General features: G+C 42.9%; 1 protein-coding gene across 1 annotated transcript in view; it reads left to right on the forward strand.

Moving 5' to 3' along the window:
* Positions 1-22,161, forward strand: part of WTIP (WT1 interacting protein) — a gene marked incomplete at its 3' end in the record, with an annotated part of 79,409 nt that overhangs the window by 30,681 nt on the left and 26,567 nt on the right. Inside the window, exon 2 of the mRNA XM_084269884.1 lies at positions 1,031-1,132. Within this exon, the coding sequence (XP_084126010.1) occupies positions 1,031-1,132 (102 nt within the window). The remainder of the gene's footprint in view (positions 1-1,030; positions 1,133-22,161) is intronic.

A 22,161-nucleotide genomic window follows, 5' to 3' on the forward strand; every position in this document is an offset into this window, starting at 1 on the left:
GACAGAAGGACATGGAGTCTTCAGCATTTATTTCCTCTTTGAGAGGATATAGAAACAAAGTGATTCTTGAATTATCTCCCTGCCTTGGTTTGAATTTAGAGAAGTTGTGTATAGAAAGAAATAAATGCATAGGCAAAAAACCTTTTAAAGCTACAACTACAAGAAAAAAGCTTTTTAAAAGCAAAACAAAACAAAACCCATCCCAAAACCCCCTCTTAGTAGAGCTTACTGAAATCATGACCTTACCTGTGAGTTTGCTGTGTGTGGAGCTAACACTGACTTTGCTGACGCTTTGCTGGGTTTTTGTACTTCAGTCTCATGCAGACTTCTTGGTAGCCATCCCCAGCATCACTGAGAACAGGCTCAGGCAGCAAAGGTCAATTTCTGACCCCACTGAGCAAAACTGCCAGCCAGAATTTTTGCCCTTAGACCATAAGGAACCTTGCTTTTCTGGGTTTTTTTAAGGTGTCAGGTTATGTTTATGAGGTTACATACTACTGTTCATGGAAAGTTAAAGAATTACTAAATGTGATTGACAGACCCCTTTTCCTGGTACTGCATGGTTTCCATCGTGGACCAGTACTGTTGAAGTTGCATTGCTGGACAGGGACAAAGAGAAGTCTTTTGGTTTTGGACGGAATTGTTATTAGTGATTACTGAATGTAATGTGGTGGAACACCTAATTATGAAGGTGAATTTATTGGGCAAACAGTTATTTCCAGGGAGTGTGGAGACTTTCTGTCCTCCCTTGCTGCATCTGTCTGCTTTCGATTTCTGTCTTTAGCCAGCCTCAGCATCTATGCATTGAAACACCAGCAGAGGCTTTTCCCCCCAACTTTATTTTGGGTTCTTTTCAATGCATTTGTTTCAAGTCACCTGTTGCTGTCTTGTTTTCTTGAATCTACTCAGACTAAGGAGCTCACTGATTTGGGGCCTGATGGGGACATAGTCAGTGTCATGAATCAATTGCCTGGAGCTGTTTTTAGGAGGTGTGGAGGATTCTAAGTTTCTTGCTATTTCTGTTTTGCAGGTATTTGTATAAAATGTGGAAAAGGTGTGTATGGAGCAAGCCAGGCTTGCCAAGCAATGGGCAACCTCTATCATACCAACTGCTTCACGTGCTGCTCTTGTGGTAAGTCAGATCTACCATAGCCTTATTAAGTGGCTTCCTTTTATAATATACATTCCTTTATCAGTGTACCAGTGTACAAAGTGAAACCTAATCTTGCCTGCTTCCTGAGGCAAAATTCCCATGCAAGACTTCAGCTTCAAAAGTTGTTTTTTATTTGCCATCTGTAAGTGTTCAATGGTGTTTTCTTAAGCAGCAGCCCAGAAAAGTAGTGTTTGGTTGTTTTAAGGACTGCATTTACAAAACAGCTTCAACGTGGCTGTTGTAAGTACTACATACTTTAAATCACTTGAGTTTATGGAACTGTAATGTGCATTCATAATTTTTACAGAAAAACTATAAAAGCTGTGCAGCCAAACCCATATTTTCTCTCCCTTTCTGTTAGCAAACGTAACTCTAGTCAAGCATGTGTGTTGGTCATTTCTGTATATACATAATGTTAAAAAAATTTCTCCTATGTTTGAATGTGATAAGAACAAATAGAAATCACATACTGAAACGCCTTAAGCTATTACAGTGTTTTATTTTGCAGAGGAAAACTTGCAGATAAATCACTACCTCCTCCTTGCTGTCCATTTTAGGTTTCTTTTTTAATCTGAACTCACCTGAACGTGATGCATTCTGTGTGTGATTTGGGGATGTCGTGGCTTTGCCAGGGTAAACAGGACTTGGAAAATTCAGGGCCACACTTTCAGAAGTGTTTGCCTTAAGCCAAGCACTGTGAACTTAAATTGGAAACTTTCTCACTGCCTTGTCTGTAACTGCTGAGAGCTCACAAATTCCCACCAAGTTCAAGGGAAGCATGAGAGCTCAATTTTCAGGAGTCAGGTAATGTTTCTTGATACACCCACACATCTATTTTTGTTCCTAATACATGACAGTATTTGCCTGGATGCTGAAGATCTTGTTGTGATACATGTATACAGAAAAGGATTTACTCTGAACAGAGTCTGCTGAGCATAAATTGTTTATAAAAAGGATTAATAAAAGATTAGAATAAAAGATTATTGGCATAGAACCAAAGTAGTGGATAATGAAAAGACCGTTGTGAAGTTTACTTGTGAAAGGAAAAGTGTTGCATTTTATCCTGAGATTTGTACAGATGAATACTGGTTTAAAGAAAACTATGACCCGAATGTAGAATTTAGTGACCTTTATAAATGACTCTGGACCATTACCAGGTTCTAGAATAAACTCGTCTCAAACCTTCAGGGATCACTCTTGACTCTGCTCAAGTCTGACAGTGAATGAGGAGCTATTTTGTTGGCTCCCAAAGTGAACAGCATCCTGCTTAGCAGAGGATTACAAAATTCAATATCGGATAATATCTGTGCACTCATCGCCAACATTAACCTAATTGCAGGGGTGAATTCCAGCTTCCTCTCTGGGGCAGATGTGGGTTTTTTAAGTAGTCAGGATGTGTGTTTGTTACCACAGGGGTCTGTACACAGGTCATTCTGTTCCTCAGAAGAATGTATAAGGGCCGAGGAATGTATTTGACCATCAAAATACAAACCAACCTTAATTACTCAAAAGCACAACAAGCTTTTCTCACTGTCCTGGAGAGGTGTGTGGGGCCAGTGTACGTTACCACAGGGCGACTTGAGACATGTCTGTTGGGAGCACAGTTTTTGCCCCACCCCACCGTGCTGGTGGAATTCAGTGATTCACACAGCTGTCTGTGAGTCACGCACATGCACGAGGAAACTCTGCTCCAGGTTGTCTTCAGAGCTTCTTGCTGTGCTGCTTGTGGGTCGGAGGGCCCAGCTACCCTCTGCCAGCAAGAAGGGCTTGGATTTTCTTCCGTCGGCAATATCTGATACAATCCCATCAAAAGGGGAACGTGTGGGGACTTTGATAGGTACTGACAAAGTGGATGTGCTGCCAGTGTGCATGTAGTGCCTGAGGGCAGGTAAAATTCTTGATCAAAGCTCATGTTCATCTACACGGAACTGTAGGTCAAAAGCAGAGCTTTTCTTTTAAACTCAGATCCGCGACATCAAAATGAGCACAGCTGGAACAGGGGGTGTTCCAGCTCTTGGTTTTCCACTTTATTTGTGTCTGTGTGGCCCTTGGGAAAACCAGAGTGATTCAAGACAGTGCCAGTAGATTCAGACCTTGGGAATGAGGGAGGCAGGTCTCATCTATGGAAACTGCATCCAAGAGTGTGCTGCTGACAAGCCTTTACAGGAGATCTTGTCCAAGAAACAAAATGCAAACTTCTCATAGTGCTGCAGTTTATGAACAAGGAGTTCATTTTACCTTCAGCGTGACATTAGTGGGAATCAGATGAGCATTCTGCACTTTAGTTTTGGTGCCCACATTTAAGAAAAGGGTCTGAAAGGAGTTATAGTCAGTTAAAGGCTGGATAAAAGCTAATCATGAGAGGCCAGTATATTTTGGCTATCAGAAATGATGGGAGGGACATGTGGCTGGAGCTCATACTTTTACCATAGAACAACAGTAGAAAGTGGTCTCATGTACTAGAGACAAACACGGGAGAGATCTTTTCTGGAGGCTGAAATTACACAATTCAAATAGGAAATCAAAGACAGTTTTTATACAATGAGGATGATTAACTGCTGGAACAAAATAGCAAAAGAAGTGGCAGATTCTCTATTCTTCTTTGTTTTCAAATTAAGACCAAATGTCCCTTTGGAAAGTGTTTTAAGCTGAGCCAAGCTTTTAGATTCAATACATAGGTAACTGGGTGATCATTAATGACCTTTGTTAGGCAAGAGGCCACAGCACACAGACTAATGCTTCTTCTGAGCCTTTGTCAGGAGAGTAGAGAAGTATGTTAGTACACTGCCTAAAACAGTTCCTTTGTGCTAGTTCCTGTGTATACTTAGAGTAGTAGCACAAACTTGCCTTTCCTTTTATCTCTTTTTATCTTAAATAACAAGAATAATCCAAATGCTACTCCAGCAGTTATCAGTCTTATTTTCATGGTATCTAAAAAGTTAAAAGGCAGTAACTGAAGAAGAAAAATCCTGTACCTGAAGACATTGATTTCGATGAGGGCCCAATGTTTAACCAACTACAATTAAAAAAATAAAAAAATAAAACCATTGGAAAAGTTGTGGTTTTGAGACCACTTAGGCTGAAACGTGATAACAAGCGATGGAACCTCCAAGGGCCTTGTTTCAGCACTTGGCAGTATTTTCAGCTCAGCAGAGACAAGTTATGCAGAGAAATGGGGAGACACCCTCAGCAGGAAATTCTGCCTGAGTCAGAGGCCTTTCTTAGGCACCTCCTTGAATCTAACGTTGGTCTCCGTGCTGGGTGCCATCTGTTCAGGGTGAAAAGGGCAGCGTGTGGCAGAATGGCCCTGTGCTGTCCTACTTGTCTCCCACCACTATATATTGCACCATGGCTGGAAGAGTTGTGTTGCTTGTAATTAGGGGGAAAACCTAAAATATGCTCTCAGATGTGGGTGCCTCTGTGAGGACCTGCTCGTATAGAAGTGTGAAGGTGCAAGGATGGATTCTCAGCCGGCTTCTGCAGTGATGGGTATCTCTTGAGGACATGAGTGCAGAAAGATGAGGAACTATTTCAGAGATACAGTAAATAAACAGGACACTTCACTTTTTAGTGAAATGTTCGGATGGTAAATCTCTTCATTGTCTTTCTAGGTTATGGCAAATTTGGGGTAAAACTCAGTACTATTTGGATTCATAGGTGTACAGGATCTTTTTTAAATTAAAAAAAAAAGGAAATCTCACCAGTGAGCTGAGGTCAGAATAGAAAAGTAAATGACCTAGCAAGCACGTTTTGTGTTGCACTTCTGCCTCTCTAATGTGTTCAGTAGTCTTTGAATAGTTGAGCCCTGCTCCCAAAACTGAGTAAGTTCAGCACTTCAGAACTTTGCTCTTGTCAGTTAATTTTTGTTACGTCTCAAGGCAAACACCTTTTGCCTTCTGTAAAAAGCCGTGTTCCTCAAATAGCTTTTTCTGAGAGGTCAGGTAATTCTCTTCAGGTAATGTAAAAGCCAAAGCAATGTCATTTTCCTGGGATCAAGTAGTTCAATGTAGATCTTTATCCAAAATCTCTTAGAGGAAACAACTGAATCTTGTTAGGGTTGTTTTTAAATGTAGAGACTCTCAGTCCTAACATCAGTGAAACCTCTGTTAGGCCTTGATTCAGCAAAATGCTTAGACATGTGCTTAAATATGTTATGTTACTCGTGTAAGCATGCTTTGCTGAATCTTAAATAACAGAGATGAATTCAGGCAACAGCATACACTGTCCCTTCTGTTAAGTGTAAAATTTTAGTTTTGGCAGGAGTTCAGTTGCAGAATTTGCTTATGGAAGACAAGAGCTGAAAAATGCCTGTCTGAAAAGCTCATCATCTAATTCCTCATGGTAGGATTTCAGAGCATGACAAGGTTTCTTCAAGAATAATTGCAATAACACCAGATAGCTTGTGTGTGCTAAGTGCAGTTGATCTGTTGAAGGAATAAATGGGCTCTATTTGATACTTACTACAGAAGATAACTTACCAGGTGTCTCCAGTTCGCAGATCATAATGCCATCCACAGCATCTTTTCAGGCTGAAAATTCTAATACCGTGACAATGAATGTAGAAGCTGCAGTAAGATAGATCTTTACAATGAGGAATATTGGTTTATTATGTGTTTACTCTGAGAGTGTAGGATACGGGCAGGGAATGAGCTTTGCAGAGCTGAAGGTTTGAAGTCTCTGTGCTCTCAAAGCTGAGACATATTTCACTGTAAAAACCAGGAACATGTTCTGCTCACTTACATGAAGGCAAATGTTTGAGCATGCCATTCACCTCTAATTTGCACTTTTGCCACTGGTTTTAAGGCAGAGGAAATCACCACAAGATCAATCAGAAGCCTAAAGCAAACTGTATAATCCCAAAGGTATGCAGCTCGTTTCTTAGCTCGTAGCTATTGATCAGACTGGAGCACTCACAGGGGTTTCATACAGTAGTTTAATTTTAAGGGGCAGCTTGTAAAGGTATCACAGTTCAGTTGATTACTGGCACTGTTGCTGCTGCCTCAGCACCAGCCTTTGTCCAGACTTCACAAGCTCATTGCTACTAACCTCTAAGAGAAGGATCACAGGAAGAGCTGACAGCACTGCCATTTTAAAAGGCTGGAGTGGGACAGCTGCAGCAGTAGGTATTGTTAGCCTGAAGGTATAAAGAGCATTTCTGAATTAGCCCATGTGCTCTAACTGATGTGAAAGGGGAATTGGTTCATGATTGTGGAGGCAATCTGCCTTTTCGCTCATATTATGTCTTAGAGACAATGTTCCCTTCTGACTGAGGCCACTCAGTCACACTACTGTATGTGTATGTCTATTAATAGGAGGTTCCTCATATCCTGGCTTGCAGAGAGAAGTTCCTTGCGACACTGGAAATGGTCTTTTGCGTATTTGCTGCCCTGGGTTGAACCTTTGTTTGCTCTTGGTGGTAGTAAGGCACAGAACATCTTAAGGGAGCTGTGTTCCTTCAGTGTATATTTATCAGCAGTTGGTGAGTTTTTAAAATACCCAAATTCCCAGTGGAAGGTTCATTTTCAATTCATATTTGTTCTGTCCCCACAACATATTTATAAGTTTGGCATGAGTCACTGCATCCAAGTTGCACATTGCTGGTACTTACTTTGTAGACTTAAATTAAATTCACTGTGAATGTAATTTTCACATAGAATAAAACAAAATTCAGTGTAAAATCTGAGCTCTACACTATGTTTCCACCTATGTTAGAGCTGGTAATCGATAGTACAAATAGGGGTGTGTGTGTGTGAGTGTCTCATGGCTGACTTTTTGGTGATGCAGTTGCAGGTTCAGTATCTGTTCATCTCACTACCATCACTTCATGCAGCCATTGTGAGCACCAAGGGAACACAGCAAGAGCACTTGTGGGAGCAGAGCTCATGAGTATTGCTGCAAGGGGTACATTGCTTGCAGTGAAAGTCTGCTGGGTAACAAATGTCCTTGCACGCTTTTCCCTGCTGCTTTCTAACCACATACTGTTGGACTGGAGCAGACTGGAATTTTGGGATTTTTGGTCTGTAATCCTGCCAGAGCCATTGGCTAATACCTGGTGCTCAGGGGAAGACAAGGCGGCGGGTGATTCAGTGCTGTGCATGTGGGAACATTCCTCCTCGACCCCCGTGGCCTGGAGCATGAGAGCTGGGTGCCCTCAACTTGCACAACTGCGACTGTTACTCATCACCGGCTCAGACCCCGCGTTCACGTTGAATTCACCACCACCTGAATTTTTGGTGGTTTCTGGGCCGTGACTGGAGCCGGCGGCAGGTCCTGATGCACTGCGTTGGAGCAGTTACCCTGGGGTGTGATTCACAGGAATAGCTCAGCGCTCTGCAGAGGTGTGAGTTCAGTCAGGAGGAAGGGGTGAAGGATTTGCTGTGTGAGCTGCTGAGACTGTGGTTTGTGTAGACGCGTAATTGAGGTAACTGGTAGTGTTGCCGCAGCAGCGCAGGGCTCTGCCTGAGTCATCCTGCCTCTTTGGGATAAGTTACAGCCTGTGCTTAGCCCCGTGCTTTCCATTTTAACACCTATCAAGACAGATAGTTAGAAGCTATTTCAGGTATGTCTGCAACTGCAGTCCCAGACAAACCCATTAATGCCAAACGCACGGAAAGGGAGGTGCTTGCTTTAAAAAGAGTCCGTCTGATGGTGGAGATGACAGCCGGCTTCAGACTGTTCGGGTTCACCTTGTGCAAGACTGAACCATGAATGAGTCTCAGCAAAGGAATGTAATCTTGTCTTCTGGTAATTAAAAGTCAAACTTGGCTACCAGCCCGTCTAAAAGCCCAAGTACCTTCAGGTACCGATTGATAGAAAAATGTTTCCTTTATCTTGATCCGTGGTTAGACTGATAATATCCCAGGCTTTAGAAAAGCAAAAAAGGATGGGATAGGAAACGTATAATCAGAAATGTTTGGCATGGGACTAACACAGGAAACTACCCTTTATTTAGAATGTGTTTAACTGTGTTTTAATAGGAGGTATCTAGTAGTTTCTCTGCAGTGCTCTCTGCTGTCCCAGCTAACTCTGCCCCAGCAGGGTACAGACCTGTGTGCTTGACTTCAGACATATAGACCAGTCCCTTTTACAGACAGTACTACCAGATGTTACGTCATGAAAGGTCTTCAGTTCTGTGACTGCTTTAAGTTAGTTCAACTCTAGGAGAGAAACAGTTTCTTAAGGGTGGCTCATCTGATTGATTGACCCTCCATAGGGACATCTCAGATGCTGGAAGATGTGTGTGCATAAAAACTGGGGGGTTTTTTGATTGGTCTTAGAGAGGAGTGATACCCTGTGTTGAGGACTGCTTTAGCAGCTAGCATTGGTAGGTCTGGAGGGTGACCCCCAGGGAAAGGTGGTGGTGTAGGTAGCTAGCTGACAGAGAAACAGAAGACGCTTCCATTACCTCTTTCTGATTGTCAGAGGGTATGAGGTGAATAGTTGGCTGGTGGTTTGTCTCTGTCTCCTCCTTTCCTTGAGAGGTAGTGACTGCAGTCTGCTATTAATTATTCCAGCATGAAATACATGGCTTTTGATGGTTATTTTAATTGGTGGTGGTTGCCTGGCAACTAATGATGGAAACTTTTCTCTGTGTTGATTGACTGACCATGCTCCCACAATATTTTTGTATTCATAATGTGGAACCAATCACTGGCAGCACTTGTGATCTTTTCAGGGGTTGGAAAACACATAAAGTACAAAAAAAAAAAAACCCAAACCCCAACACCCAACCCCTGTAATTAACATGGTTTCTGCCTCTGTTTTTTATTTCTCTGTAGAACCCAGGAAGAACGTAATCACTTCCCTGCATAAGTTTGTGTGTTTGGAATGCCACCTATTGTTTAGTGTAACAAGATTTGCTAAAATTTCCTTGTTCTTATCAGTGCCTATTATCTGCAGGTGTCAATTATGTTACTCTCAAACCTCCATCTCTAGTATGGCTCTTTCCCTTCTACCCCCCCTTTCCATTTTCTTGCCTTCCCCTCCACCCGTTGAAAATGTTTTGTTGGAACACAACTCAGTTTCTCCAAAAGAAAAGATTCCCTTGGGCTGCTGTTGAGTTCATCTCTCAAAGGGGAAGAAATCCAGATAATCCAGAACAGAGCACAGGCAAGTCACTGACATTATCAACAGATGTTTCTGTTTCCTATTTCCAGGTTCTGTAATGTTAAAGTATTACATAAAAACAAAGGGAAAAACAGGTGGAAGGAAAGAAGTGAAGAAAATGAATGAAAGGAGATACACACAGTTGGCTTCCTGTAATTTTAATGATCTAAGTTTCTGTTATATGATGTCCCTACATATTTTGCAAAATGCCTAGTCAGTGATTTAGCTATGCCCTTGATCCTTTACTCATCTGAAAACTAGACCCCACACTGCCATACATCTCTGAGATACTTTCTAATGTAATATAGATCATCTTCACTTCTTGACAGAGATCAACTCTCTCTTCATGTGTGCCAGCTAATCAGTTCTGTCTTTCATCACTTCAGCACTCAGTAAATCAGTTTTTTTCCACCTACAACTGACCAATCATTTCTGTTCTGGTGCTTGTCTCAGGAAATCTGGTTCTCACACACAAACCTGTTTGTGTACACAAACATGTCCATGCTCATGTGTTTAGCCTTCCCTCTAAATACGTATCACCTGGATACTCTCCTATCATTTGTCTGAATCGCCCTCTTTCGGTTGTCCTACCCTTTGGATGTGTGGATCTTACCATTGGTGCTCTAGACTGGCCTGAAGTATGGTTTGTGGGCTGCCATTACCTCATTGGTTTCCTGGTGCATTGGGAGGATTGAACGTCAATGTTTTTGTCTCTCATGCACCTTCTGTGAAGAGGGGAAGGCCAACCTTTGTTGTCCCTTGAATTTTTCTTCTTCCTTCTGTTTTCCTGTGCTTACTTTGACATGTGCCTGCTCTACTACTGAAGAATTCAGATTTCATTGTTGTTTCTGTGTGGGCATCTCTTGTTGCTACTTTCAAATGAACACAGTTAATTTAGTTAAGATCTTAACTGCATGTCAGTACCTTTTTCTCCAGAAAAATAGTGAACTTGCACCCTTGCCCTTGGCACTGTTTGAAATTTTACTGTACCCTGGTCATTTCCTGTTTTCACTCATTATGTGTATCTTGGGCTTTTCCTGGATCCCCAAGTTCCCAGGGTCTAAAGACTCCGGACTGCTGAGAGTTCATCATCCCCTTACCAAGCAGGCAAGATTATACTGGTTTGCAGTCATGGAAACTTCACTCTGTCCTTCCTCACCAGCAAAGCTCCTTTACCAAACTTCCCGTGTACTTCCACATGTACTGATTCACTTCTTTCTGTTCTTACTCCTGCTCTCCTGCTGTGTTCTGCTACCTTCATCCTCATGGGCTGTCTAACAAAAGGACTCTCTTGCTTTCCTCCTCATCCATGCCTCCTATCCAGGCTAGGTTACTGACTCATCTTTAGTAATAACTCTTGTTTACTGCTTATTTCAAGGCAGAGGTGTCTGTATGGCCTGAAAACACACTGATGTTCCACACCAGAAAGCAGCCTGGGTTTTATCTTGCAAAATAATTTTACAGATCAAAGGTTTCTAGTGCCACTCTTCACCTTAAGGATGTTTTTATTTCTTGTGACTCTAGAAAAACTGTTTCCTGTAAGAATCTTAACATGTATAAAACTAAATAAGGGGGGTTTTTTAATGCAAAGTTTGTCTTCACGTGTATAAAGTAAGCGGTGGCATCAAACTAGCAAACTTCAGCATTCTGTCTTTCAGGTTTTCTTCTGCCAGAGGGTTTTGGCAAATGACAGATAGAAAAATCAGAGGGTTGGTAGGTTGATGGTCACAAAGGGATAAATTGGCCCAGCAAGTCAGAGGACAGGATTTTACTCTGTGTGCTACGGGCTTCCTTGAGATCTTGGACAGATTGTTAAGCATGTCTGGCTTTACCCACATGGAGATAATTCTTCTCACCTACCTCATATAGGTGATACTGTGCTGATTGCATTAATACTTGGAAATTATTTTAAGATGCTGAAGTCAAAGTACAGGAGGAGCGAGAAGTTCTGTAAATTATTAAATAATTGCTATATCACAAATAGATGCATTTGCTGAAGGAAACACTTGCAATGTCTGGTAGCCAAGCCATACAGCTGCAGAAGCGTGCTACTGAAAATAATTACTTGCTCAAATAATGTGTACTTACAGTTTATGGAGGACCATTTTGAGTATTATATATCAGTAAATACAGAGACTAATGCAAGATTTTTAAAAGATTCCTTTCCCAGCACCGGTCCCCAGAGCCCCTAGTGCCTGGACCACGTGAATAATGTTCCCATTCCTCTGTCCAAGCCCAATGCTGTGTTTTTAATTTATTTTAAGTATCCAAGGAATGCTGTCTCCAGTATTCAGAGGACTCTAAATCGGATGTGAGACACAAATGCACCAGAGAAGCTTATCGGAGAAACAGGCTTGGCGCGAGGCCTACATAAACAACCATAAATTTCTTCTCATTTAAATGACAGGACTCAGGAAGATTGGTCAATTATAGCTGCAGTGGGCTGTCCTTGGGCACCAAGGAAAGTGCTTTGGTGACCCCTGGTATTTGGCGTGAGCTGAATGTTTTGCTTGCTTATAAACTTAATTGTTATAGAAGGACCAGCTTGGTTCTAGTGAATTGACTTCTACAAGTCACTTTACAGAATTATTTACCAGCAGTGGATGTTTTCTCCTATCCTTGGGCTTCAAAGGAAACTTTAGCTTGGTTTTAACCCAGGTAGGGAAGAACTGCTGTTTGCAACCACTTTTCTCTGCCTCTTTCCCTCAAAACACAGCACAGGATCTTAGCCAGAAAGCATTTTTTTCCCTATCCAATAAATACCTCATTTCCTGAAAATCCTGCCTTCAACTTCTACTGGGACTTTTTAGATTTATCATCACTCATGGCCAAATCCTGTTTCAGTTACTGTCAAATTATTCTTGACTTCATGGAGAGCGGCATGAGCCCATCACACTGACATTAATGGTGTGGTTTGCTCTAGGTGAGCCTGTTCCCTGTACTTGTATAAAAAGCAGGTAATTTTGCAATACAGCTTTGACTATGAACACCCTGCCAGAAATAGTAAGGAATTATTTTATGATTTTACTGAGAAACTCCTGGTATTTTACCAGTGTGGAACCCGTATGTGGGTGCCCTGCATTGAACTGATGTAATAAAAATAGGAAATCTTCACGCTCGCAAACTTGATGCCACAGTCTTGAATTAGGTACAGTAAATACTTTCTAAAAACAAACCTGAAGCAAAACCCTGCCATGGCCTCCCTGATGGCCAACATCCAGTCTGTGCTCAGTACTCCCCCATTTATAGGATTATTGACTCCATTTGGCAGCTCGCAGGCCGAGTATCTGATTGAGCGCAGGCAGCACGCTTTGGCAGCCAGCAGAGATAATGCGATACGCTGCAGCGCCGGTGTGTGTCTAGAAATCCTTGCTGGGCTGCAGAGGATGAAAGCAGACAGGCTGGTACCTGATACCCAGATGCTCTGTGCTGTCCCTTAAATAGTTGCCTTCGCTTGATGATTCACCCTCTCATGAGAGCTCCCCAGCTCTCCTGGTGTAACATTCAAATGAATTAGTGTGAATCACTTTCTTAAAGTGGCAGAGAAAGCAAAGTGTAATAACTTTAGGTGTAGTTCTGTGTTCCTTGGCTGCCCCATGGCCATGGTGTGCAAAGACTGAGGAGTGGTTTCTTGGGCAACAGTGCTGAGTGTTTGCTGGACACTTGGTCCTCTTGCTCCTCTTCTCATGGATGTTTCATATCTAAGGAACAGGTCAGTGTACTATGGTCCTAAGCCAGAATAACCTCCTGACATTGCTTTGGGGTAGTGGGGGCTCAGGTGCTTCAGCATTTCACCCGTAACATAGTTGTTCCTGCATGATGAAATGATCATCCTGCAAGCTGAAATGGCAGAGAGCTTGTGCCATGTTCCACAAAGCAGAGTGACACGTGGAGATATAGCTCAGCGTGTTTGTGTGTGATAGGACTAGAGCGATGTGGCTGCCTACTGGAGGCAGCAAGTGCGGCTTACATTCTGAAAGCATCTTCTGCCAAGTGGTTTTGCAAGCAGCCCTGTCACCTCATGCAGTATGGGAGGAGTGCTTTGGGACAGGAAGGTGTAGGGGAGGCTGTTGTCAGAGTTGTGGCCTCCGAGATGGAGTTCAAACAAACTCCATCGTAAACTCAGTTGTTCGTGAGGTTAACTGGAGCCTTGCAAAGTCATTCCCAAAGTCCCCTGTGAGTGCTTGTTGCCTTGTGCTGTGGGGACAGGCTTGCAAAAACAGGTTTCAGGTCTCTCAGGTACCCTCCCTTTCCTCTGTTGGCTCACCCCATGGAGGGTAGGTGGCACAGAGGCATGGGGTGCTTGGTGACGGGTTCCCTCACTGTTTTGTACACTGTCCCACTCCTTTCTGTCTTCACAAACTTCCTTTATAGATGCAAAACCTCGGAGTATTCCTTCCTGTTCAGGGCCTTGTGTAGCCTCATCCTCATGTAACTCCTTCTCCCCCTATGACTCAGTTGGTCAGTCCCTAGCACTGCCTTTCCTTGCCTGCTCCTTCTGTCCTCCTCCTGCAGCCCAGCCTTGGCTTGGCCAGGCAGCCTCCCTGTGTTTGGGAAGGGGCTCCCACCTCCTGTCTGCCCAGCTTCCCTACCTTCCAGTGTCAGACACTGCGCTTCCAGCAGTGCTTCCTGCTCTGGATGCCTCCTTAGGCTTGCTTCCTTCTCTCCCCCAGCCCCCAAGCTGATTTTTCTTGCCTAAAGCCATCAAGCCTTGACACTTTGTTTGCCAGGCTCCTGTGAGCTTGCACTGTGTTTAGAATAGTAGTAATAAAAGTGAATGATGAGCTAGGCAAGAAATAGGCAAAAAAAGTGGAGGAGAGAAAATTTTCAAGTATTTTCTGTAAGAAGTAAGATCAGCAGTGGCTGCTGGGTTCTGCTGGCGCGGGAGGCGTAGCTGAGTCTCAGTGCTGACACACGCAGAACATGCCCGCTGATACCTGCCACTGCTAATTGTGTCTGTGCAGAGTGAAAGGCATCTGATTTAATGCATATTTAAAGGCAGGGATAGATTTGGGTTTTTATTACTGCCTGCTGTGTCTCAATGTGTGTCTGTCAGTGTGTTTTCAAACTCAAGTGTGGTATGTCCCAGCACTAAAATGGGTATAGTTACAGAACCTCAGTCATTTAACTCTGCCTGGGTGCTCTGTATTGTCACTCTACCAACTGCATTCCCTGCAACTTTTTTCCTGGAAATACTGCAGATAACTTGAGTGAGTCAGTGGGTTACCAACCTTAGGAACCACAGCAGGGTAAATTCAGACCTGTGGCAGGAGTTTGCTGAATCAGTACGAACTATCCAGCCATCTCCAAAGTGGAGTGCATGCATCCCAGAGAGTGCTGAAGACGATCCATTGGGATATAGGAAGAAAATACTTCACTAGTAGGTGTATAGAATTTATAAATAAATATACATGTATTAGGGTTGCATGCACAAAGACACATGAATGATCAACAATGTTTAGACTCCACTGTAAAAAAAAAAATCCTGAATTTTCCTGTTCCTCAGAAAGCCTAAAGAATAAAGAGCTACTAGGGCTTGTTTTGCTGTTTCCACAAGTTATTTGACAAAGGAGAAATGTATACACTTGGGGAAATGCAGGTGGAAATCATCTACTTAGAATCTTAAGCAGGCATGTAGGTGAGAGCCAGAGATCATGTTTTCTAAGCCTTGTTTTTGAACAGATGTTATTTTTTACTACCCTGGTTAAATTCTAGTAGCAAATCATCCCTGTTGCTCCACCTGTTCTTTTTCAGGCAGTGTTTCTTGAGGATGGTTTGAGTAGTGTTCAGTGGCTAATATCTCAGTACCGTGGTGTTTAGGTGATGATGGTGAAGATAATTTGCTGTTACACTGAGATGGCACAACATGGATGCTGGCAGATGCAGGCACATGGTACCTACACATCAAAACCTCAGGGAGGTTGCAGTTAAATATGTGTGAAGGGGAAAATTGCCTTTTATCAGATAAGTTCTGCAGCTGATTCTGTACAGTTTTGAATTATTCACTTCGGGGTTTACAGCAACCAATGCATTTAGCATTTGTGGTTTGCTGTATACCTGGTTTTTCACCTAGCCCAAATGTGGGGTTAGTGAACAGAGCATGCAAAAACAAACTGGGGGAAATCAAGAAGGAATAAGCAAGTTTGATAGGAGCATGGCTGAAGGCAGAGGTTTTCATTGTCTTAGTCACCACTGGCTGCAGTGGTGAGCTGATGTCTCATACTGGGTAGGGAAGAGAGGAAGGAAGTGGATTTAGTGGAAAATTGATTGCATCTACTTGGGCTCTTTCCAGCTGAATCCTGAGTTAAGTACATTCATCCTGAACTAATCGTTGGGGAGAATTGGCTGAAATCTGACATACTTCTTAAAAGGAAAGCTAAGCATTAAAGGAACAATATGCTTATTGTACCTGAGTGCCAAAAGAAGAGAATGTGCTATCAGGAGTCCTACCTGTTCAGCTCGCTGTCTTTGGAAGCTGCTTATGGTTTTAGTTCTAATGTGACCTGGTCCAGGAAGCTGTGGTCAGCCCACCACACAACATCAAGGACAGGCCATTTTAGGGGGCTGATTCCTGATTGTATTTTTAATTGGCTGAGGAAAGTCCAGTTCAGTTCAGTAATTCATTACAACTATAATTTTCAGTTTTATTTCACTTACAGCAAAGTATACTGGAATATTGTCTAAAGCACATATCCAAGGTTCTAGCAAGGTTTTGTTCAAAGTTACATGGGATAAATCTGAAGTAACGTTATTAAGGTCAGTATAATTGTTCACCTGTGTGAGCAAATGAAGAGTTGTCTCCCTGTGCAGTAATTTAAAATTTTCTACTAAATAAACCCAAAGAATGTGCTTCAAAACTGGCAGAATGTTCTAATGCTTTGCCATTCTGAGAATATTAAGGATTTTTTTGTTTCTCCTGTGTACTAACCTTTCTGTTTTCTTAATACCTCTGGTCCTGAGGACCATTCCTGATACATTCTTCCATCATCACATGAAGAAAAAAGTAATTGCTGTTGCTCAAGATGCCCTCTCTAGGCCTGTGTGTCAGCATTGGGCACTGAGTTTGACTGCACAAGCACATGGGTGCCACTGGTGTTGGCTGCTGAACGCTTTCTGGAGGTGACTCAAATCAAGTGTGCTCAGGTTCAGCAGCAGTGCCTTTGATGCTGCTGGCACTGAGGTGCTGACGCATATGATGCTACTGGGAGGAGGAAAGAAATTGTTGCTGTGCAAATCCATTCTTGTTTTTCTGAGGCAATGCAGAAGAGAGTTTAAGGAAATTGCTCATCTACCTTGAGGCTGTCTTGCATGTTGCCACAGGATTGGGCTGGGTCCACTGCTTTTCTTCAACATAGTTTTATGTATAAAGTATTAGGGGACAAGGTGGTGCTGCAGCTTACTCAGTGAAGAGATGGCATTCAGCAGTCTGACTGCCGATCAGATTCCTGATCTGCTTCAGGGCCAGGCTAACCTGTGCTTTTTAGTTGAGGCTGCACTTGAATGAAGAGAATGATGACTGTGTCCCTGCCCACGGCAGGGGTGTTGGAACTAGATGATCTTTGAGGCCCCTTCCAAACCAAACCATTCTATGACTTGCAAAAAAAAGAACCTGGTAGCAATGCTGAGGGGTCTGCAGTGCTCTCCCTTCAATAAGTTTATCTGCCTTTGCAGTTAAGTTTGTCTGGTGGAGTCTCTGGTGGGTTCTTGCCCTGTTCTGAATGTCCAGATGGCAGTAGGGAGGATACATGTTTTAATTTTTCCTTCTTGCTTATGTTACTTTTTTCACCTCTTCCCCCTTTCCTTTTTTTTTTCCTTCCTTTAATCTTACTGGAACACGGTGGCAGCTGCTTTTTAATGTATTTCTGTATAAATTCTCTCCTGTGTATAATATAATAGTTTATTCCTCATGAAGGCTGCTCATAAACTTCAGGCAGTGCAGAACTCAGTGGCTTGGTCATATCTGCTTTTGGGTCAGTTCCACTTGTACAACACAGAAGTGGACATGTATAAAGAGGACCTGACATCTTAAAAAGATGCTGGATGAAAATACCAGTTGTGTCTGTGATCTGCAAGCCATTCATTTCCAGATGCAGTTGAAGACTCAAGTTTTAGGCTTTGACTTAGAAACTCTTCTCTAGTCTGGCTGTGGTGACTGTAGAGGCTGCTTTGTTCTGTAGGATGCAGCAGAAGCTTGAGATCAGCAGAGGTTTAAAACAAACAAAAATGAACACTTGATACAATGCATAATGAAATTGTGGAACTCACTGCCATAGAGGCCAACTCACTGCATGGAGGCCAAAAGTATAAATGATCTCATGGAGGAATTAGACAAATTAAGGAAAGATTGGTCCAGCGAGGCTGTAAACAGAACAGTCACGATGCAGCCTGCAGTGCAGGAAGGCCCTAAGTGCTGGCGACTGGAAGCTGAGAGGTTATTCTCGGGAACACATCACCCTGTGCTAGCCCTGTTTCTAATGCCATTGAGCTTCCACTCTTGACCAGAGGTGTAGACAGGATACTGTGCTAGATGGATCCTTATTTCTGCCACTGTGATGGTTCTTTCTGGAGCTTAAGGAAAACCACCCACCACATTGCATGGGAGGCAGTCAGCAAGACTGCTTGGAAGGATGGATTGTGCAGAGTCAGGCTGGAATAGGCTGTCCTGGCTTGGAAACAGCAGAAAAGTTGAAGTCTTTGCTGATAACAAGCAGGGTCTGTGGTGGAACAAACCATGAATGTTTCCCACAGTGGAAGCTACCTTGGGGGGAAAAAACTGTACCCCTTCCCTCCCAGCTTGCTGAGTGGTGGGGAGGCGTCTCATGGTTTTTACCCAGAGGTCTGTGTCACTTTACCCTTGTTACACTCTTCTTTTTTTTTTTGGCATTTTTAAATCCAGCCATGAAAAAAACATCTTGAAGTACATTTGGAGGGGTGTTTTACATTTAGTTGTTAGTGTGTCTGCTTGGTAGCTTATTAAGAAATATATTTTAAGATATATGTTAATTTATAGGCCCAAAATAACTAGTAGATCAATGCAGGCTGTTGTATTACTGTTTTTAAATATATGCTTACTTGAGTTTTTTAAAACTCCTTCCCAACATAAGTTCTTTTGTTGGAGCTCCATGGAAATAATTTATGCCTTAACCCTGGAATTGATGGCTGGTATGGGATAGAATAAATATATAAGTGGGAGAGAGAGGAAACATCTGCTAATTTTAACTTTTGCGAATTATATGGAAGCTTGAAAGTATCAGCTAAGTTTATAATATGGTCTGAGAAGGAACACTTTGCCCGAGTACCAGAGGTCAGAGATCTTCTTGTCCCTGCAGCATTAAGTAACCTTTTGGTTAAATAACTTGACCGAAGAGTAGGAGGAGAGAGAAAGGAAGAGAGAATTCCACACTAGAGTAAACATGGCACAGAGATTATGAATACCCTGCCAAGAAAGGTGGGGTTTTCCAGCAAGGTAACAAAAGACATTAGCTATCTATCTACATAATCCTGCTGGAGACTGACAGTTTAAATCATGCAGCTATGTTGGGACAGAAATGTAGTCTCTGCATCCTTTCCCCCCAGTCTTGGGCTTGCTGGATTTGGTGGTGGCAAATGGTCAGAACACGATATATTATCAGCCTCAGTGCAGAAATGCAGAGGATTTTTGGCAGCAAAAGCATGCTTTTTGGACAGAAAGGTGTTTCTTTCAGTGCAATAGCTGACACAAGGCAAAATCCTGAGGAAGATGTTGTGGTTTAACCCAGCAGGCAGCTAAAACTATCCTGTAACCATTTGCTCACTTCCCCCCAGTGGGATGGGGGAGAGAATCTGGTGGCCAGAGGGGAGGTAAAACTTGTGGATTTAGATAAAAACAGATTAGGACAGCAGATAATAAGGTATTACAATCATAATAGAATATTCAAAACAAGTGATGCACAGCACAGTTGCTCACCACCTGCAGACCACCAATGCCAAGCTAGTTCCCAAGCTGCAGTATAACCCCCTGGCCAGCTTCCCCCAAGTTATATATACCGAGCATGATATCATATGGTGTGGAATACCCATCCTTGTGGCCAGTTTGGGTCAGCTGTCCTGGCTGTGTCCCCTCACAAGTCCTTGTGCACCACCAGCCGCCTCCTTGCTGGCAAGGCAGCATGAGAAGCTGCAAAGTCCTTGACTTGAAGTAATCATTGCCTAGCAACAATCAAAATATCAGTGTGTTATCAACATTATTCTCATCTTAAATTCAAACCACGGTACTAAGCCTGCTACTGGGAAGAAAGTTAAATCTATCCCAGCAGAAACCGGGACAGAAGATGATGAAGTTTTTTTCATTTTGACATCATGGCAGGTTAAGGTAAACGGCAGAGGCGAGTCTAGAGTTTACTCTGGGCTACAAACATGTCAAAATGATAAACTGTCTTGTTTTCATCTGGATTTTACCACACGTTTGTGAGTGCATAGCAAAGACAGACTTTTTCTGGCGAAGATAGTACCTTGGGGCAGGTCTACAGCTTGTGTAAATTGTGATGAATTCACTGATGCTGTCATGATTTACACCAGCTGCAAATTCAGCTCAGCATAGCTGTCTGTGGCGGGAGGTGTGCGGTCCTAGCACGTCGATGTGGCAGGAGCTGGCATGCTCTCCTGTGCTGGAGAGGTGGCACAGAGCAGTGCAGAGCCTGGATAAGAGCCCAGAAATGGAAATGATAATTGTATTATACAAGGGAGTACTTCTGTGAGACTCCAAGTAAGAGCTGGGCAGTGGTAATCAGGAGGAAAAATAACTGCCATCTGCCTCTCCAGGACAGATCAACTCAAGATAGAGACTGAGAATGAATACTGACTTTGTAGCCACAGTTAATTTGCGCTGAAAAGCTCCTTTCTAGTGCGCACGTACAAGTCGGTGTAGGGACTCTAAACTGTGGAGGGCTCTTCAATTAAGATTTAAGAAATGTATTTTTAATGATAAAAAGTGATGCCTTCCCTGCATCGGGATTTTAAAAAAGCAAATCGCCTGATCTCTTAAAAGTGTCCGTTCATATCTTGCCATGTCTGCCTACCTGATAATAATATTTGATTAGAATTAGTTCACAGACTCTGAATGCTCCTTCCTGAAAGAATCTATGTAAAGGGAGAAAACAATACACATCCTGTACTCCACCTTCATAGGCCTCTAGCATACGATGCCACCTTTTGTTTGCAAGAGTTTAAATTTCAAATAAAATCCCAGCATTCTTTTGAAAAAAAAGGAAAGGGCCTCTCCCCTGCTTAGATTGTCAAATCCCAGACTAGCCCGGAATTGAATAGGCCAAGTCAGTGACCTCAGGCAGAAAGAATGTTGGTTATTTACGTAGGGCTTCTGCTATTTTAGCAGCAAACCTTTTCTTCTGAAAGGACAATGTATACTGTTTTGTGTTTATGGCCAAGTAAAAAGCTTGTACATTTGAGATTTGCATCGTAATAGCCTCGTAACTCAGTATACAGCATCCTCAGAAACAGCAGTGCGGGCTCTGTTTTGTCTTAGCCGGTGCGGGTCTTTCAGCGGCTTTTATAGGAGTTCTCTGAAGAGAGAACTCCCCGAAAGATTCCGGGGCTTCCACGTTTGCTTCGGTGGCTCTTTTTCCCCGGAGTTTTGTTTTGGTTTGTTTGGTGGTTTCTTTTTTTGTTTGTTTTGTGTTGTTTTTAAAAGAAAAACAAACCTAAAATCACACGTGGTTTCTCTATGAGCTATCGCACCAGTGCTCAAAATATTTTGATACATCTCAAGCTCAGCTATGTCTGCAGCTCGAAACCAGGCGAGAGAGTGTGTAATTCACACACCGAGCGTTTTTCCTGAAATAAGGGACGGTCTTTGCAGGCATTCTGGCCCGGTGGATGAGCCTGCAATTCCAAATGGTTTTTAAAGTGTGCCTTTCTCAATAGATCGTAACCATGAGGAGCTATTGTGTGAGTAAAGCACACATTTAGGATCCAATCCTGCATTCCTTAAAGTCAATGGGAGTCTGAGCGTGAAAGGAATGCAGGATTGGGTCCTGAAACAGGGGAGCAAAATTGTGTGCCAGATTGCTTTGAAAAGAAGAATACAGCACATCCACAGTAGCCACTTTTTAGTGTTTCAGATTTCAAACGGCTGCAGTCTGTGAAAACTGGCTTCTGCCAACACGCAGTATCTTCTATTCAAAGGAATTTGGCATTGATTTTTTTTTTTTAATCTTAAAAACCCTGAAAGCCCTAAAATGCACCCCTCCTTTCACAAAGCCTGAGCAATTGAGCATTGTGAGGAGGGGATGGGGCAGCGGCGGTGGGGGATGGAAGCTTCTCCAAACCCTGGGGCTGACACGCAGTCCTCCTCAGAGCCCCTTGCTGCTGGGAAGACCCTGTGGTGCGATGGAGGCAGCGGCTCAAACGCAGGACCTCATCCCGAAGAGGTTGTGCTCACGTTGCTTGGTGGCTTTGTTCAAGTCCCCTGTAGGAGACGAGGAGAAGAATTTAATTAACAGTTATTCAGGGGCTAAAGCAGCCCCTGTGCTCCCAGTTTTCAAGTGGGAGGGATGACAGAAGCCTGATGCAAAGAAAATCTCTGTGCAGATAGACAGCCATGAGCCAGAGGGAGGGATGGAGAGCTGGCAGGCCCAGCCTCACCTATGAGTAAAGGAAAAGTCATAGCAAATAAGGAAAAGTGTTGGAAGCTTTTGTTTGCTTTTGGCACATCTGAAATTCCTTGGCATGTGAGTCTCCTCTACCTAAGAAAAGAAAACAGATTTGCTGGGTGAAAACTCTATATCAGTTTTATCTGGACATGACTGGGTAGAGGAGGTGGCAGAGGTGGGGTGTTGCTACTTTTTCAATTATTTATTCTGTGCTCATAAAATTTGGTATTTCACTTGAAGTTTCAGCTTCCAGAA

This window comes from Gallinula chloropus (assembly GCF_964237585.1).
Source record: "Gallinula chloropus genome assembly, chromosome: 13".
Classification (NCBI taxonomy): domain Eukaryota; kingdom Metazoa; phylum Chordata; class Aves; order Gruiformes; family Rallidae; genus Gallinula; species Gallinula chloropus.